This window comes from Lampris incognitus, chromosome 21 (assembly GCF_029633865.1).
Source record: "Lampris incognitus isolate fLamInc1 chromosome 21, fLamInc1.hap2, whole genome shotgun sequence".
NCBI classification, from domain to species: domain Eukaryota; kingdom Metazoa; phylum Chordata; class Actinopteri; order Lampriformes; family Lampridae; genus Lampris; species Lampris incognitus.
Window position 1 is genome coordinate 14,090,193 of NC_079231.1, and position 20,637 is coordinate 14,110,829.

Sequence of the window (20,637 nt, forward strand, 5' to 3'; positions counted from 1 at the left end):
ACTTTCATAGGCGTGTTGAATTGATAAGGTGTCCGCCCGGCCCCCTGAGCCGCCACCACCAGGGCCACACAATAAATTAGACCCGTCATAAAGATTTCACAGGGTCCTTGTGAAAATGCTAGGAAGATGGCCGACCCGCCAATTGTCCTTGAGAAACAGAGGAGCATTTTATTTTTCTGCCGAGCTGAGCAGCGGTGGCACAGCTGACCTATAGTGATGAGCCGTACTACTATCTCGGGAGTTTCGCTTGCACTTAGGTGGAAATTGAATTAGAAATCGAATGTGTCGCTTTCTCATGCAAGCTGTGGCCCGCTGGTTATTCATATGTATTTCCCTGTGCATATTGTAACTGATAAAAAAGTTTGGCAGATATGCTAAGTGGATTCATTCACTTAATTTCCACCCCGATCTGCGGCAAATGTCACATTTCCATTCACCGCAAAGTCCAGGAAAAGCAAATAAATTAATAAGTAAACTTCCCCAGACCTCCGGGTTAATAACCTTTCTATTTGTACCTGTCGCAGCCGAAAAGGTCAAGGAAGGAGCTTGTTGAATTCCCCGCCAGCGTCCCCGGTACGTCTCAACGCCTTTGTTCTCGCGCTCCCGGCCCCGTTTCGAACGCCGGGGCTTTATGCATTCGTTGACGAATCTCCAATTAGATTTACATTTTGGTGCAGCGCGGCGCCCCGGGCTTCATTATTCGATTTAGGCGAGTTTAATTACGGCATGTGCGCTCTATCAAGCGGTTATGACGGGCTGGAAAAACAAATTTGTGGTTTAACTTGTTTTTTTAAAAAGACGCCTTTACATCAAATCCGACTGTATGACACGGAGGCTTTCTTACCCACCCCACCCCACCCCCCGAAAACAACAACGCGGTCACTTTTCCCGGTCCGTTCCCGTGCACCGTTTCATCACTATTCCATATCAGTCTAGTACACCTTCGTCCATCAGCTCCTCTTGAAATGTCATGTCATGGGGAGAAAATGGAGTTGGTGCGTGGGACCCATGTAGTGCTGGTGGCAATGTTGGGGAAAGTGCTTTTCTTGCTTTTGCAAGGTGCTGGGTGGTGTATGTGTGTGTGTGTGTGTGTGTGTGTGTGTGTGTGGCATCTCATTCTTCTTCCCTCGCCTCTGGATCGATCCGTCTGCATTAGGGTGCTGAAAGAGTTCTCTTGACAGCTGTTTGCAGTTGTTTTCCCTCCCGGGCCGTGGTTAAAACCAGCCCTCCGGCATCAGAACAAGCCTCCGAGATCCATCCATCACTGTCGGCTCCGTCGCTGGTTACCGCTGACAGGCGGTGTCCGGACCCTCTCGCCCCCTCTCAGCGGCGTTTCCCCGAGGGCTGCGCGAGAGGCCGACACCGGCTGATGTCGCTGACGTGATGGAGGGGCGAGCGCCGGAGTCTTGAGATGTTCAGTGACCAAAGAATGGATGACATAATGTGTGTGTGTGTGTGTGGCCACACCAAAACAACCCCCCCTCCCCCTTCACCACCATCAACCAGCGACAGAAAGACATCAGGCTCCTTTTTGTGAAATTCATGAAGTCGCTGTTGCTTGATTTAGCAGCGCTGCTGTGGTTGTGTAGTCTTGTTCCGTGGTTTAACACTTCTTTCTTTCTTTTTCTTTTTTACCTCTGCAGGAGTCATCAGCAAAGCCATGACAGAAGGTATGTAGGCCACTGTCATGTTGTGTGTTTGTGTGGCGGTCTTTTTGTGTGAAGGCGCTCGGTGCCGAAGCGTGCCGGTGTCGGCACCTTGGAGCATGACCGGTGTGAACGTCAGCTGGAGGGTTGAAGCAGACAGCATCAATAGATTCTCATCTGTTTTGTCTTGGCTGTCTGATGTACTCATTCCAAACACGACATGGATGGCAGGCCACGGACTCCTTTAATATACATGCAACTCCACCCCCCCCCCCCCCCCGGCTTACTTGACTACTTATTCTCGGCAGTTTCATTTCATTGCAGATTTGTTGATGGACGCTTACAGATTTGCTTATAAAATACTGTTTATTTGGGCTTTTTGAATATAAAACATAACAACGAAATGTGGAGGATGAGCAGTCTCATTAATATCAAGCGGCACATTAGCGGGCATCCGGGTGGCGTGGCGGTCTATTCCGTTGCCTACCAATGCGGGGATCGCCGGTTCGAATCCTCGTGTTACCCCCGGCTTGGTCGGGCGTCCCTACAGACACAATTGGCCGTGTCTGCGGGTGGGAATCCGGACTTGGGTATGTGTCCTGGTTGGGGTGCCTGTTTGGGGGGGAGGGGGAACTGGGGGGGAATAGTGTGATCCTCCCACGCGCTACGTCCCCCTGGCGAAACTCCTCACTGTCAGGTGAAAAGAAGCGGCTGGCGACTCCACATGTATCGGGGGAGGCATGTGGTAGTCTGCAGCCCTCCCCGCATTGGCAGAGGGGGTGGAGCAGCGACCAGGACAGCTTGGGAGGTGGGGTAATTGGACGGATACAATTGGGAAGAAAAGGGGGCAGGGGGGACTGCAAATGAGCAAACTACATTTGAACAGTTAACAAAAGCAACTGTGAGATAAGAGTAATGTGCTTTACATAAAACATAAGGGGGGGAGGCCACCCACCCGTCACCCACATACATACAGCAAGTGGCAGCAAGTCACCCTGACTTGCATGTGAGCAGGATGGTAATATTCAACTTGTTTGTTTAAAATTCACTAAATAAAGTGAAACTTCAAAAAGTTTCACAAGTTTCTCTATTTTCTCCCATAGCGTAAATGACAAACCTTCCAGATAAGTGCGTTTTCTGCCATTTTTCACTTCCTTCCCCGGCTAATTTTCCTCTGCCATTATCTTTGCAACGGCGACCTAAGCCTCGTTCTCGCTCAAAACCCGGCTTTGCACAATAGAGCCAGTGAAACGCCGAGCCCGTTGTCCTGATAACATTGTCACGTATAATGTTTGGAGCGACACAGTTGAGTGGCAGCGGGGCAAGAGGCCATATCTACGCAAAGAGAAGCGATTATGGAGACCAAGCATGAGGCCTTCCCTGTCAATCCCATTGGTTTGGAGATGTGCTCTGTTCCACTGGCAGAGGAAAGCAGCTTAGCTGTTTCATTGTGTCTAATTAAGTTCTTGTCACTTGTAGCTGCGGCTACGAAAACACAGTGACGCATCGGCTCCTTTGTATCGGATTCCTCGCACAGGCAATAAACGCCACGCGACTGCTCTGGTCCGAATGCAGCATCCATAAAATGATACAGGAAGGTCCACACAGGCACTGCTTACCCTATGTAATATCATCAAGTCTGGAGCCGAGTCAAGACGGAGTAAAATTACTTTGAATTGATGGATGTCTCACAGCAAGAAGGTCCAGGGTTTGAGCCCCGATGTAGTCCAACCTTGGGGGTCGTCCACTGTGTGGAGTTTGCGTGTTCTCCCCGTGTCTGTGTGGGTTTCCTCCGGGTGCTCCGGTTTCCCCCCACAGTCCAAAGACATGTAGGTCAGGTGAATCGGCTGTACTAAATTTTCCCTAGGTGTGAATGTGTGTGTGTTGGCCCTGTGATGGCCTGGTGGCCTGTCCAGGATGTCTCCCCACCTGCCGCCCAATGACTGCTGGGATAGGCTCCAGCATCCCTGCGTCCCTATTTGGATAAGCAGCTTGGATAATGGGTGGATGGAAGTTTTCTTAAGTTTGTATCGGTGCAGCTGTCAGATTAAATTTAGTGATGCATAACATTTGGCTGTGTATTTGTGTGGGGGGGGTAATAAATAATTTCAGTTTGGTTAATCACACTCTGCAGTGTTGTTGAGGTTTGGATGAAAATTGAATTTTGCAGAAATTCAGCGATGCAAAAGGAGGGTGTGTTTCTTTCATTGCCAGTTAAAATCCCCAGGCCTGAGCTACAATACGTTTATGTCAGAGGAATCTCATGCAAAAAAAAGAAGTTTAGGAGCTGATGCTAACTGGGTGCACCACATTGATTGATTGATTGATTGATTGGGGTGCACCGCAGACATCTATTTCTCACTGATCAGTAACGTACAAGACCTGCCTATTTCTGCCGGTTTATCTTGATGAATGCTAAGTTGGACATTGCTCGCGGTGTGTATGAATTAGAAGATGTGGACCGGTCACTTTGCACAAATTAACAGGTTGTGCGTGGGGAGCGGGCAATGACCTGATATCCATTTAAACAACCAGAGGTGAGAGATCCTGCAGAGAACGGGGTTTTCCCCCCTCGGCACCTGATCTCATATCTTTTGCACCGGACGTGTGTTGTTCTTTTTGTTTCGCTGATCTTCTCTAATCTTCTCCCGGACCACGGTCGGTTTTGTAACATTAGATTTTCCTAGCCTCTTCAACAGTGCTTACATTTTTTTCCAGAGGGTCGATTTTCTTTTTAGATGGTTTTTTTCCCCTTCTGAGCTCTCCGTGGTTGAAAGCACAGACACAAAGCTCTTTTCATCGTCGGTTGTTGTTTTTCCACAGAATAACTCTCAAGTGTAGGAGGATTCTCCACAGCTGCAACTCTCACACACTTTGGCGTTTCTTATTTCAGATTTTTAGCAAATCGAACCCTAAGAGTTTGCATTCAGCTGAAGGCAATCCCTGCCGAGCTACATGATGCATTTTCTTTATTTTTTTTTACAACTTTATTGATCCCCGTGGGGCAATTCTTCCTCTGCATTTAACCCATCCTAGCTGTGTAACTGGGAGCAGTGGGCAGCTGCAGCGCCTGGGGACCAACTCCAGTTCTTCTTCCATTTCCTCGGTCAGGGGCACAGACAGGAGTATTAACCCTAACATGCATGTCTTTTTGATGGTGGGAGGAAACTGGAGCACCTGGAGAAAACCCACCGCAGACACGGGGAGAACATGCAAACTCCACACAGGAAGGACCTGGGATGACCTCCAAGGTTGGATGGACAACCCCCTGGTTTGAACCCAGGACCTCCTTGCTGTGAGGCGACGGCGCTAACCACCGGGCCACCGTGCCGCCCTATGTTATACTGAACATGCCTGCTTAGCTGTCATCATTGTTGAAGGGTCCTTCGCCACGTGGCAGGCTATTCAGCGGCTTTACGGCTAACATCTTAATGGACTTTTCCAGAACGGCATAACATGAATATAAACCACAAGTCAGTGTTATGAATACATAGTGAGGGAAGAGAGGAGAGGGGGTGGACGTGGAAGACTGTCTGATGAAGATGAAGAGTGACATTTACGTACAGATAGACCTGATGGTTTGTCTGGCACAGTTGAAACCAATCTCCAGTGTACCTGATCATGGAAAAATTAAGACTGTTCTGCAGATCACCTCACATGGTGATTAAAAACGTGCCGGGGTCAGATGAACTGAGATAGAGCAATATGCACGGTGCCTGATCCGAAAGCACCCGTGTTATCCACTTAACGTGGGCTGCTGATATGAGTTACACTGCCATCCATTTTCTTTCACATCACACTGCCAGTCCTTAACTTCTACTATACAAATGACTTTATTACCGCACCAGCAGCTATGGAGAATCTTAGCCATACCGGCACACCATGTTCATGGGCAGTCTTATATGACCCTGATGTGTGGCAAATCTCCCAGGACAAACATATATATCTCAGTGATTCATTGTCCTTGGACGTCAACATCATGGCGTAACAAATCTCATCTACTGTTTTGACCCCCCCCCCCCCACATACAGCTCTGTTACCCTGATAGTGAAACTGAAACGTGCAGTATACAACACGTCTTCCACGGCTGCAAATATTTATCTGAAAAGTCCTGGAAAATGTCCTTGAGAAGTTCTGGAAAATGATTTCCAAAAAAAAAAAAAAGTGGAGGGTGTTTTTGTCTGTGGTGCCCAGCCACTTTTCAATGTCACTCTATGCAGAGCCAAACTGAATGGGGTGCTGTCCATGGTGCTGAAATCTGCTCCGTTAACTTGCCACTCGTGAAAACTATTAAACAAGACAAGGTCAAAACCTAGTATATGGCTGGGCCGTGTACGGTCAGTGTTCGAGCTTGTGGCCAGTTTGTTACAGGGAAAGTCCGTGTTAGATGCTTTCCACTCGTATCTTGGGATGTTTGATTTGAAAGAGTACTTATCTGTTAACTTCCCCTCCTCTTTCATCTGTTTCTATCTGTGGATGTCTCTCGTTTTTCTAAGACTCGCTCTGTATTGAGTGTTTCGTCAGAGTGACTGTTATTTGGGGGGCTTTAACTGTGCCTCTCGATGCACGGAGAGCCGTTTTCTCTTCTTCTCTGCTCTTTGCCGGACTGTTACAGTGTGCAAACCGCTGTGGAAAGAGCAGCAAAATATTCCCCTCTTCGTGTTTCAGTAGTATACATTAGCAGCGATATATTCCTTTCGTTAGCATGCGATAAATGACGTGTGGCATGGGCTGGAACCGCTGTGCCGATTCATCTTGAAAGAGCAGTGGCCACGGCGTCCGGGTGGCGTGGCGGTCTATTCCGTTGCCTACCAACACGGGGATCGGTGGTTCAAATCCCCGTGTTACCTCCGGCTTGGTCGAGCGTCCCTACAGACACAATTGGCCGTGTCTGCGGGTGGGAAGCCGGATGTGGGTATGTGTCCTGGTGGCTGCGCTAGCGCCTCCTCTGGTCGGTCGGGGCGCCTGTTCGGGGGGGGGGGACTGAGGGGAATAGCGTGATCCTCCCACGCACTACATCCCCCTGGCAAAACTCCTCTGTCAGGTGAAAAGAAGCGGCTGGCGACTCCATTCACCGAATCATTCAGAGACTGCTTAGTCCTACTCACTGAACCGAAACACGGCCGAACGTCCGGTTCAGCTCGCCGACGAGCGACCTGAGAACGGTCGTTGGCAAAGGATGAGCCAGTGAGCTGGGAATTTTGTTGGATGAAGATACCGTTCGTTATAGCAGCTTTTAGTTCGCAAAAGTCCTACCCTATTATGTACAGCACGTATATTTTCGTGACAACTAATTATTAAATAAAATATTTGGTAGTACTTACCTGGAGACTTGAAGACATGAGAGGGAGGGGGCGGGCTCGAGCACCTCAGCGACTGTCTGTCACTCAGGGCTCGCGTTCTTATTCAATCTTTTTCTCATTCTGTATCTCCAATTTAACATCTATTTCAAGCTTTTCTGTAAAGCGGTTCAAATTACCCTCGAGGACGAAATGTGCCGTATAAATAAACTTGATTTGCCTTGTTGCTTTGGTTCGGCACTTTTCAAAACGTTGAGCCAACAGAGCAGACATTGGGGAAGGACTGAGGAGGCAAACCGAGGCACCTGGCTAGTGATACTTATTCAGTCCACAGTCCCCCTTATCCCTCCAAAGATAAGAGACCGGAGCTGGCCGGAGAAAAGTGACCCCCGCTCAGCCGGCCCGATCCCACATAATCCCCGACTCAGCCAGCCAGAGAGCCGAACCCTCGCCGCTGCTGCCACCGCCGCTGACAAAGTGGTGATAATTATCGCATAATTTCTCCTGGCCAGAGTTTGTTTATTTATGTCCACGGATGACATGCTGAGTGACAGTTTTCTGATTAGAGAGGAGGGGGAAATAACGTGCCTTATCGCCTCGAAAGGTGGTGTGAGGAGGGGTAGCTTAAGGCAGGTGGCGGGTCGGTGTGTGGGGGTGAATAAGGCGATGTCTCGTGTGACAGGTGAGCGGGGGAGGTGAGTGGTGGGGGGATTTGTTGGGGCAAGTTTATAGGAAATTATCCCCGTCTTAAACGTGCTCACTTTGACTCGTTCAAATTATCCAGCACATTTTTCCCCAAGACGCCATTTTGTCAGGATGAGGGAAGATGGCGTGGTAAGTGCATGTGTTCTTCGAGCCCGGTGAAACCACAACAGTAAGAGCCCTGCCAGCTTATACCGACGTCTCTCAGGTGTCCGAGGTCTTCACGTAAGCACATTCGCTTTCAAGTTATTTTTTTTACCCCCTTTTTCTCCCCAGTTGTATTTTTTGGCCAACTACCCCACTCTTCTGAGCCATCTCGGTCGCTGCTCCACCCCCTCTGCCAATCCGGGGAGGGCTGCGGACTACCACATGCCTCCTCCGATACATGTGGAGTCACCAGCCGCTTCTTTTCACCTGACAATGAGGAGTTTCGTCGGGGAGATGTAGCACGTGGGAGGATCACGCTATTCCCCCCCTGTTCCCCCTTCCCCCTGAACAGGCGCCCCAACCGACCAGAGGAGGCGCTAGTGCAGCAACCAGGACCACATACCCACATCCAGCTTCCCACCCGCAGACACGCCCGATTGTGTCTGTAGGGACGCCCGACCAAGCAGGAGGTAACACGGGGGATTCGAACCGGTGACCCCCGTGTTTTGTGGCAACGGAATAGACCACCACGCCACCCTAACGCCCCTCTGAAGTTATTTTTCAGGGGATTGTTGCAAAATGACAAAAGGACAAACAAAGTGTTTTCCCCCCCTCCGTCTCTTTATGCTGTCTGTTATTTGGATGCGTTCGCATCACACCTCTGCAGTTATTCCAAGTGATGCAGCCGGTGCATCTCTCCTGACGTGAGCACCCCCACCCATTTTTCCTGTGGTTTTGCTTATCAAATGCATCCACCTCAAAGAGTTGTCTCCGCAGGATCAGTGGGTGTATTCAGACAAATTGTGTGGGTCTGTTTGTGATGGAAGCGGCAAATATTTCCAACTCTCCTTTACGGAGGATTTCCTTATGTAATGTCAAATCAAACAAAAGCAGCGTAAAAATGTGCTTCCACGCTCCCATCATCTGCACATTAGAGAGAATGAGTGAATTAAAACGAGGGTCCCTTTGGACGATCTGTTGACAAATGAGGGTAAATGGGATGACGAAGTCACCAAAGATCGGTCTTGTCAGTCTTGGTGTTGTCAGCACAGAAGGGATTACGCCTCACCCCGAACTAAACGGATTGTGATAACGGATGTTGTCAGGCCAGGCTTTAAAGTTCTCCGACGTGAGTTTCGGAAAATGATATTTGTGGAAAATGGTTCGTTGTGCATTTCATTTCGAGGCACTTTGTCTCAAATGCTCACAAAAAAGGTTGGAGGTCCTCCTCACGTCACACATCCAACGTAGCTCTCCCCCTCCTGCATCATTAAAAACGAGGAAAAGAAAAGAGGAAAGCTGGTGTGTTAACCCCATCTGTCTTTTGGCCTATAGATTGAATAATACATCTCATTACACAGCTAGAAGAGAAACTGATATATGTAGGACTGCATTTGAAAAGTTCTGCAACATTGCCAATCCCCATCCTCCTCAGAGGTAAAACCGAGGCTCATCTTCATTATGCAACAGTAAGATACAGATGCAGATACATATATAGATATAGATATAAATACAGATGCAGATATATAGATATAAATACAGATGCAGATATATAGACACAAATATGGATGCAGATAGATATAGGAAATGTAGATTTATAGATGTAGCTATAGATAACTTTATTTTTCCATTAGTAACTGGTGTTACTAATGTGGGTATGTGGAAGGCGTATGCACAGGCAAATCAAACGCATACACAGGACAACCAGTGCAATAAAACAGTGACATAAATGGTAAATGAACTGCATTTATATAGCACTTTTCTAGTCTACCGACCATTCAAAGCGCTTTACAGTGTATGCCTCACATTCTCACACACACACACACACACACACACACACACACACATTCATACACTGATGGTGGAGGCTGCCATGCAAGGTGCCAACCTGCTCAGCAGGAGCAGTTAAGGGCTTCAGTGTCCTGCTCAAGGACACTTTGACATGCTCTCTGCAGGAGCAGAGGATCGAATCAGCGACCTTCTGATTACTAGATGACCTGCTCTACCTCCTGAGCCATGCCGCCCCACATAAGTGTAGTATGATAATAAATATCTTTTAAAAAAACCCTTAAAACACATCTTAAAAGACATAAAAGGGGTTTTCCCAAGTTGCCAGTCTAGGTTGAGTTCATGGTGGAGGATTGCAAAAAGCTATTGACAAAGGCTCGCTTAGTCCACGTTGTTAGTGATGAGAGACGCTTATACTGGTCATATTGTGTGTGTGTGTGTGTTTGTGTGTATTGTCCAAAACAATTTGCAACCCTGTATGATTCACATCAGTTAAGTTTACTTTTGTGTTAACTTCAGGTCGAGCCGGGGCGCGGCCACCTCGTAACCAGCAGAGGCTGCTCACCATAGACGGAGTTGAAGAGGAAACCATGAGTGAGTCACTTCCTACACTTCACGCTGAAACTAGTTTTTTTTTTTTTGTGTGCATAAACTGTGGGGTTTTGTGCTGTACACCATTGCATCAACTTGAACACTGTTTTTAAGGTCAGGTATGTTAGGCTAATGTCACATTTTGTTCATAGACTGTGATTAGAAAAAAAACATACCTTTAAACAAAGCTATTAAATACCTTTAAAAGTACCACTGTGCTTCTGGGTTTGGTTGGATGCATAGTAGAAAAGGAAATCCATCGCCTTAAGCTCGACTCTTTCTGGTACATGGTCTTACTCTCCTCGGTTGAGTATTGTCCTTGAAAATGTGGCGTTGAATTGTTCTTATCCCCCCCCCCCTCCCTTCAGCTCAGAAGGCAGGATCAGAGCTTAATCCCGGGGTCGGGGTGTATCTGCTGTGTTATTTCAGTCTGTTTTGATGACGGATTTCTAAACTTGACCCCATGCTCTCAAAAAGAAAGCTCCCTAAAGCCTCGAGGCTCAACCTCTGGATTTGGAGAGCAGGTCTATTCCAGCCTCAACCCACCTTACCCAAACTAAACCCCAACGTATTTTAAGGGAGAGAGAGAGAGAAAAAACCCCAGTATTAAGCATGTCTCTATGTAAGGTTAACATGTTGGACCATGCCACCAAAAAAAAAACAAAAATCCATTCATCTCTCAACATTCATAGATCAGCAAGTCCTTCCTCTGACAAAGCCCAAGTTTGTTTGGGAATTAAGAGGAAAAAGCCACAGTGCTTTGAAACTGGCGATTTATTTGGGAAAACGGCAATAACAAAAGCAACTAGATGACCAAGCATCAGGCGGAGAAGGCAGCCCCATTCTTTAAGCCCAAGCAGCTGGCTCTGACTCTGTCATAATTGACAGGAACCAGATAGTGAATTTGGCCAAGCGGTTTGGCTCGCCGCTGTCTTTACCCTGTTACTAACCGATGGACGGATGCCTTTTATACACTTCATTATTTGTGTTAGGACACCAGTAATCCCCTCCCGGTTCAGTGTAAACCAAACTGAACCCGGTCAGGAGGATGTGTGGATTATGCCTGACGGCATAGAGAGTTTCCGAATGACAGAAACAGTCAAGGTTGTCCAAAGGCTCTCAGATGCAACCGTACGCCTGATAAATCACGACACAATGAACCGCATCTTAGATTCCAGGTTACACGTTTGAATGCATTAGCAAATGACAGTTGTCCGCGTGATAATTGTGCATTATGTGACTCTCTGACACTTTTCCCTTTGTAGAGTTTCTCTGGACTTTTTAATTTTTTTTTAAGTGTATGGTTTTGGGGAATGTTATCTCCAGCCACGCTGCAGCAGTTAATGTTGCACTGGAGCCACGACAATACATTGCACTATTAAAGCTCTCTTTCTGTTTCCCTTTTTTCCTCCCTCTCCCTTCCCCAACAGGCTTATAATCACCCCACCACTGCCACCCCACCCTCCCCTTGTTGCTCAAGGCATTAACTGCTATTGTGTTTGCCTTGTTTGAATTTCCTCCCTCTTCCGCATGCTTGTTATTTATTTTGCAAACCGGCCTTCGACGACAAGCGATAGACACCACTGTCTGGCCACTGTGTGTACTCTGTCTCGGGCTGTGGCAACTCGCAGAGTGTATTGATTCTTGTGCGTGTATAGACCCTTTTACAGTTTGTAAACAACGATTGATGACGTACGTATGTGCGCACACGCAGTTTAGCAACGGAAGTATGGCGGAGTCTGATGTGTGTGCAAGGGCATTAACCACCGAAGATCGTGAGTGCTACCTACACAAATTGACTTTGACAAATGGTGAATACCTTCCAGATCCATGTGCTATTAGTTGAGTGGGTAGAAGACATTAGCATATGGCCCAATATTCAGTAGCCAGATATAGACATGTATTTGGTGGAGAAACCTAGCGTGTTGGAACAGTCGGTCCGGTAAATATACATGCAATGCCAAATAGCGCCACAGGGTGGCTCCTTCTTGTTTTGTTGCGACGCACCAGAGTAGAGCCGTTCTCGGTGCTGCTTCAACCGACGTCCACAAGAACGAGCTCCCACCTTAACAAGTTGGTGCAGGTTATAATTTTTATGTTTTACTGTTCATGTATGATCGGTGAACACAGTGCCTTGGAGACCTGGCATTGTATGGTCGATGTATGTACTACACAATAAAGTAGCAGTGTGGAAATCCCCATCTCGTCGTCTGTCGACTCTGGGCTAATCGGCGATCCCGGGGCTCTTGCTAATTAGCCACATCCTGCTAGCTCTCTCCACCTACACCAGCCCCATGTTACAGTGCACACCAGCCCCATGTTACAGTGCACACCAGCGATAAATTACGAGCACACAAGTCACTTGATGCTTACGACTACGTTATCTGTGGTCATGTACAGAACATCACCGTAACATCAGAAATCCTCCCCTGGCCAAAGGCAAGAGACCACTATGCATGAGGCTTGGGTTATAATGATCAAACCAGAAAACTACGCCCTAACAGCGACTATTCGTCTATGTAAACCAGACTTTTCCGTGAAATCAAACAGTAGACGGATAACTCTATCTGATATAAAATGGGTGCTACAAACACAAGCGTTTTTTATCCTCAGTGCGGTGTAATCAACACGTTTGATAGCTTGCAGCCATACAACAGTCGTGAAACGGTCGCGATCCTGTCGGAATCTGTAAAACTTGAGTCTGCAGTTGGAATATCGATTCTGACAACCCAACATTAAACAACCAGACATTTTGGTGCCGGTAACGGCTTTAATTCAATGTTTTAAGCTCGCTAACTCGTCTGGATGGCTGGGGCAAAACGTCACTTCCGTTGCCAACATGCGCGCGCGCATTTTTGATGACGTCGGCTGTAAAGGGATCTATATTTAAAATTATAGCGCTCATTGGTTATTGACGCACAAATATCTCATAAATAAATCATCTCATCTCATAACATCATAAATAAAGATTATTATTATTATATCTCAGTGTGCATAGGTTTAATGCGGTAGTGGAGCCCCACTACAGTACAGTGACTGCACGATTGTCAATTTATTGGCACACCAAAATCCCCCATCTGTCATCCACTTACTATGACACTATGACAACCCTGTAATCCTTGAGCAGTTTATACAGCATCATGTTGTTAATATGTGCCATGATTCATTGAAGCTTAGCTGCTGACTACGTATTTGAAACCATGACACTTGACCAAATGAATCTTAGATTACAGTGCAGCCTCCAACAGAGTCATTATTTCAAAGACTGAATCCATTTTTTGTTTTAAAGTGAAACCCTTGTTTGATACCCTCAACCCCCCAGCCCTCCCTTTTCCATCCCCACGACCTTCCTAAACCTGCATTTTATAGGATTACGTTTTGTCCTGAGCACCCAAAGGAGTAACCTATGGAGCTTTTGCTGGAGGATGTTATAAATGGAAATTTACATTAAGTTCCATCAGCTTTGTTAACAGGGCCTGATGATATGTGTTCCTATTGCACCGAGAGACTGTCCACAGCACGATGTCTCAAAACACCTTATTTAAGAATAGGGGATATATATATATAAATAACTGATCACCTATCTAACCCCAACAAATGAGCTGATTTAAACTGATATGATGTTACTTTGTTGATGTTAATGTAGCTCTCCATCATCCTCTTACTTTTGTAATGTTGGTATGAAAGTGTAAAATAATTATCATTTTAATAACCCAAATGAGTCTAAGCTGTTTACAATTTTCTGTTGGTAATGTAGTCGTGTTAATCAGGATTGTGTATTATTTTTGATGGAATTAATTAATGTCATAGGTTTAATGTTCCTAATTCATAATAACTACATTCGTACAAGTTAATGTCACAGTGTAATTAGATTATACATACCAAGGCCAGGATCAAAACACTGACAAAGGAACACACATCACTTGTTCAGTTGCAAAGAAAGATAAAGGAATCTTTAAATTTTACATTTACAAGATCCTGCAACGAAGGCGTTGTAAGTTACTCTTTCTGGGCACCGCAGGTTCATGCAGCACTGATGTTAAGGAAAACCGCAACTTGGACAACCTCTTCTCCAAAGAGGGGGCGGCAGCTGAGGCCACTCAGCTCCCCAACGGGAGTGCTGGGGGTGGGAGGAAGCGCCCCTTAGAGGAGGGCAATAATGGGCATGCACATTCCAAGTACAGGCCCAAGAAGCGTAAGAAAATCCCCGGGCCCATTCTGCCAAAGAATGCTCTCATGCAGCTGAATGAGATCAAGCCCGGGCTGCAGTACAAGCTGCTCTCGCAGACCGGGCCTGTCCACGCACCCGTCTTTGTGATGACTGTGGAGGTCAACGGGCAGCTGTTTGAGGGCTCGGGCCCGACCAAGAAGAAGGCCAAGCTGAATGCTGCGGAGAAGGCTCTGCGCTCTTTTGTCCAGTTCCCCAACGCATCCGAAGCCCACTTGGCCATGGGTCGGACGCTGTCTGTCCACACAGATTTCACCTCCGACCAGGCCGACTTCCCGGACATGCTCTTTAATGGCTTCGAAACGTCCCCTCCAGCAGACGACCCCTTTTACTTTGTTTCCAACAGCAACGGCTCGTTGGAAATAGAGTGCCCGTTGCTAGCCTCCCCCGTCTCCAGTTGCCTGGTCCAGGCACCACTACCTCCACCCCCATCTACCTTCATCTCCCCCATGAGCGGGAAGAACCCTGTCATGATCCTCAATGAGCTCCGCCCAGGCCTCAAGTACGATTTTGTGTCTGAGAGCGGTGAGAGCCACGCCAAGAACTTTGTCATGTCGGTGACTGTAGACACAAAGAACTTCCAGGGATCTGGGAGGAACAAGAAGCTGGCCAAGGCCCGCGCCGCCCAGGCTGCTCTCTCTGCTCTCTTTAACATGCAGCTGGATCAGGCGCCGTCGAGGCAGCCCATCCCGAGAGAAGGACTGCAGCTTCACTTACCGCAGGTAAGCATACTCCAGAAGGGGAGTTAAGGGGGGGATTATAAAAAATAAGGTTTGTCTAGTGTTGAGGTGAAATTGAGTTTTTCTTTAATTGAATTTTTCACTTTAGTGATACCGCATTATACCCCAAATCCAACGAATAATCAGTATCTAAAATATGCAAAAGCAAAATCCACCCTGATGGTACTGATACTTGCTTTCCTATTAAAGGGCACACCCATATGTACATAAATATCACCAAAATAAATACCAAAAACTGTCACTAATTACAGAATACATGAATATATACTACATACACTGTAAATTCAACAAAAAGTCTAGTTTACCTTCTTTTCCATTCTTTAAACGAGAAATTTGCCGTTTTAAACACCATGTTTAAACAGCCTCTCAATCGTCACACTTTCATCTGTCTATCCACTAATGTTCTCTTTTTTTTGCACAGCATCATACAATGAAGCTCTCAAGTCATGATATGAAGTATAGAAAAACATAAAACGCAACTAATTTTCAATGTCACCAAGGTCACATACAGGACAAACAGTACTCCCCATCAAATGCAGTTTTTCTACCCACTTCTATAGCTTACAGGGAAGGATGGGCACACCTCAGCTGAGCAGAAAGTGGCCCATCCCCTCTGCTTAGAAATGACGTTACACGAGATTGTACACCAGTCTCTCTTTGTCTGCATATATCTGTCAAGCTTTGGCTTTACACAGACCTCAAAAAGCCATTTCCTTTTTTATCATTATCCATCAGCTTCTCTCTAAATATTCTGACACTCCATCTTAGATAGTTCTTAAATGGATTTTGCTGCCAGCGAGGAGTATAATTTTCATGCTTTCACTACACTTAAAGGTGCTATGTGCAAGATTTCTAACATTAATATTCAATTCAATTCAATTCCCTTTATTGTCATTAAAAGCAATGTGCAGGCAAATGTTAAAAATGAAATGAACTAACCCAAATGAAATAATATAGCAGCAAACACCTATTTGCTATGTAAAGAGATGGTGGAGCAATGACGTCCTGTGCAGAGAATGAAGTCACACTCCCTTTGTGTGTGATGTAATCAGAGTTTCTCTGTTCTTTGTTTTGGAAGCCGGTCTGGCCGTGCATGCATGTCAGTAGTGCATACGAGGTAGCTAGCATTAGCAGCATAGCTAGCAAGCTATGCATTCAGGTGACTCAGCAGATCAAAGAAATAGCTCCTTACCCAGCTGAATACTTCACTAATGTTAATAAAATATCTATACTGTAAAAATCAACATTCAAACCAACAAAATAAAAGCCAAGAACGTGAAGGGAGAGGGTAGGTTTGTTATGGTATGGTCTGAGATGCGGGTGCTGAATATCATATATAGCATCTTTTAAATGTCTGTTTCAGCAGCTTTTTATGTGAGCAAATAGCATTATTTGAACAAACCATTCTGCCACCCATGCCAAGAGCAAGGTAGCCAATACTTGGGCAGCCATTATTTTCAATCAGTGGAAGGGGCGGGGCACAGGAGTTCAACCAGCCAATCAGAGTAGCAGCTCACGAATAATGCTGTTATTGTGTTTATGACTCCTCCAAACAGCCTGTTTGATTAAAGGTGTGTGTGGAGCACTGAAAACCCACAAAAAAGTCACAGAGGTGTTTTATAGACAGTCTATTTGTCTTGTTTTATAGACAGTTTGGTATTGTTAACTAATACCAATTTGTCAAGAAGCAAGAAATTACCCCCCCCCCATCTAAAAAACCATGCTTTTACTACTCAAATACTTCAGTCATTCAGTTTGGTTCCTGGATGTTGAGTTTTGTTGAAAGACCTGACCAAGATGGCGCACATGTCCAAAGTTAACATGCAAGTCAGATTCACAGCAAAGCCATTATCTCATGTTAAAGGAACGAATGCCGTCACTCAAGGGTTCGGTTAGCGATGAAATTCATTGCGGTGAGATGCAGTGGTGTTTTTTATGCAGTGGATGGTATGATGCGACTACCCCATCAAATTCCCCCAGAATGATGAAGGACTTCTCTATCGCAGTCATCTCATATGACAAACCTCTGACAGGGTCTGATTTGAGATGGAGAAGCCTTCAGGAAAGTGAAGCGTTAAATCCTGAAAGATTGCCGCTGGGAGTCTATTTACACATTACCTAATCCTTACCTGTAATCCTTGCGCACAAATAATAATAGGGTTCGAGCTATCTTAATTAACATCGGCTCCTGAGTGCTATTCAAACACAGCTATTGATTAAACAAATGTTTCTCTGTTTCATCTGTTTTAGTAGCAGATTTGTCAGTGTAGCAGAGCGATTTGTCGATTTGTCTTTCATTCTGTCATTCACACACGTGCAGCTTTTCTTAATTGAAATATTCAGTAGTAGTTTCAGTGAGGATAAAAAGGTCTCCCCAGTAGCCCCCTTAGTAACTCTTCACATTCCTACCTCTGCTTTACCATTTACTCATTTCAGGAGTCAGGGACACTTTGTCATGAAATATCGTTTCTCCCAGAACCACAGCAGTGCAACAGAAAGACAAAAACACATATCCAAAAACTACAAGAACACACATATCCAAACTAACACATATAGCCGAATTAAACAAAAACAAAAAATCCGAAGGGAACGAATGCCAGCCAGGATGACTGTTGGAACTGCCGGTTTACACGGGCTAGCAGTTAGCTTAGCCTTTAGCTTAGCATTTATATCAAGGGCAACATAAAAGCTGGTACTAACACTTTTCTTGTCATTTATGTTAGGCCATATTCATGTCCGATATCTTTACTTTTCACCTCAAATTTGAAATATAATGAAATCACAACACACAAAATAGCACCACATAATTAGTCGAGTCCTCCTCCAAAAATTTTTTTTTATACCGTCTCCCACCATCTTCCTTCCTCTAGTCAAGTCAGGTCAGGTTTATTTATTTATTTATTTATTTATTTGACATCTATGGTCACATAGGGAGAATTTTTGCTTGGTACGTTTAGTTACACACAACATATACACACAGAAGTGTAAATTGGGAAAGATAATAAGGTTGGAATTATATGTATAAGGTAATAGGTAAGGAATAAAAGTATAAGGTTAGATATACACAGCTAACATAAGTTTCAAACATAAAATTAAGTGTGACTGGGGCATCCAGGTAGCGTAGCGGTCTATTCCGTTGCCCACCAACACGGAGATTGCTGGTTTGAATCCCCCGTGTTACCTCCGGCTTGGTCGGGCGTCCCTACAGACACAATTGGCCCTGTCTGCGGGTGGAAAGCCGGATGTGGGTGTGTCCTGGTCGCTGCACTAGCACCTCCTCTGGTCGGTCAGGGCGCCTGTTCAGGGGGGAGGGAGAACTGGGGGGAATAGCATGATCCTCCCACGCACTATGTCCCGCTGGTGAAACTCCTTACTGTCAAGTGAAAAGAAGCGGCTGGCAACACCACATGTGTCGGAGGAGGCATGTAGTAGTCTGCAGCTCTCCTCGGATTGGCAGAGGGGGTGGAGCAGTGACCGGGGCGGCTCGGAAGAGTGGGGTGATTGGCCGGGTGCAATTGGGGAGAAAAGGGGGGGGTGCGTCCAGATATGTGTGAGTAATATTTGGAGGTGGAACAGGATAGGGCTGTGCTGTAAGTAGGCTATGATGAGATGAGGCATGTTGAACAATGTCGGACAGATCTGTAAATAAAATTGCACAGATCCCATCATACAGATCATTGCACGAGTAAGTTTTTGCACTTTGCTGGTGAAGGATTGCAAATTTGATGAAAAGTGTATAGGGCATGGCATTAAACAGTGGAAGTGAGCAACACAGGACACAATAGTGAATAATGTTAAATGACAATCTTGCTATATTATTATTAAATGCATCAGTATTAACTATTTATTGTTGTTTGTCCGTGGTGGCTGTCTCAGGTTCTTGCGGACGCCGTCTCCCGTGTCGTCGTGGACAAGTTTAGTGAGTTGACGGACAACTTCACATCCCCGCAGGCGAGAAGAAAAGTCCTGGCTGGTGTCGTGATGACAACAGGTACGAACAGCCAGTCTGCCTTTTGTTTTTCCTCTAATAAGTCATTACTTATCTCAGTTTGCAACAGTATTTTGAATTGAATTTTAATTTTGAGGTGATAAAACAGACACAGAATGATTTTACAAAGAAAACAGCATCAACATAGCTCAAATTAAATATTAACAAATGGAATTCTTAAAAACGTAATTAATTATATGTGCTGGTGAGAGATAAAAAGGGGCTCTACTAATATATTCAATTTCAAAGAAAACAACAACAAAGAAATAAGATCAGAGGCCTCAAATTTCAACCTAACTGCAAGTTTACCTGGAGTCAAATAACTAAGTTTTATTTGGTTTTTTTTTTCTTTAATAAAATCAGTCTCATTCCTCTCTTTACTTGATTTGTATGCCAGTTCAGACCCGATTTAGCTATCAGATCTGCAACTTAGAGTAAAATTAATACTAAAACCCTTGATATGCATAGTTATTATTCAATTTATTGAAACCTGTGGTAAAGTTGCGTCACCAGCCCTGTTAATTAATTATTCAATTAAGTTTCCTTTATTGATCCCTTTAGGGAAATTCAGTTACTGCAAATTAACCCATCCTAGCTGTGATCTGTGTAGCTAGGAGCAGTGGGCTGCCGCCTTCATGCTGCGCCCGGGGACCAACTTCAGTTCTTTTCCAATTGCCTTGTTCAGGGGCACAGACACGCATATAAACCCTAACATGCATGTTTCTTTTGATTATGTGACCATCTTCCCCATCACAAAAAAAAAGAAGGTTGAGTCTAATTTTTTATTTTTTTTGTAATTAAAGGTCCTCTGTGAGCTCGGGCTGCAGTATCTGCATGTAACGAAATAAAGATAAAATTTAAGCTTATGTTGAAAGATGGGAGAAATGTGTCAAAACGGGATGGCTGTTAAATATCATAAGACAATACATGCACTATACATGAATGTTCATAAATGTCTAAATGTGGATATAAGTATGAAGACTGTGTATATCATGTTATATTAAGTAGCTATGTTTATGCTGTATTGTTCATTTTGGTATGTCTTTTTTCTTTGTGATGTAGCCTATGGAGGTTTGGTTTTGTAATACAGAAAAAAAGATGTGAATTGTTACAGCCAATATAATTTTTCCCTATCCTACATGATATTAACTATTAATATGAGCAACTACAAATAAGAATCAGATGTGTGTGTGAATCTTTACAATTGCTGCTTTTAAAGGGAAGTTTGATCCCTGTTCTCGGACATGCAGGGAATCGTTGTGCCCCTACAAAACGTCTCCCTTTGTATTTTCTCACCAGGCACTGATGTGAAGGAGGCCCAGGTTATCTGTGTATCCACGGGGACGAAGTGCATAAACGGCGAGTACATGAGCGACCGTGGCCTGGCGCTCAATGACTGCCACGCCGAGATTGTGGCCCGCCGCTCGCTCATTAGGTACCTTTATTCCCAGCTGGAGCACTTCCTCAGGTGAGCAGGCATGTCATCACGGTTGGCGTTACTGAGATA

At 45.4% G+C, this 20,637-nt stretch overlaps 1 protein-coding gene across 1 annotated transcript in view; it reads left to right on the plus strand.

Annotated features, from left to right (window-relative positions):
- The window catches only part of adarb1a (adenosine deaminase RNA specific B1a), a 37,729-nt gene that overhangs the window by 9,008 nt on the left and 8,084 nt on the right, over positions 1–20,637 (plus strand). The window contains exons 2-6 of the mRNA XM_056301361.1: positions 1,644–1,670; positions 10,103–10,177; positions 14,196–15,124; positions 19,019–19,133; positions 20,430–20,598. Coding sequence (XP_056157336.1) covers positions 1,644–1,670; positions 10,103–10,177; positions 14,196–15,124; positions 19,019–19,133; positions 20,430–20,598 — 1,315 coding nt within the window. The remainder of the gene's footprint in view (positions 1–1,643; positions 1,671–10,102; positions 10,178–14,195; positions 15,125–19,018; positions 19,134–20,429; positions 20,599–20,637) is intronic.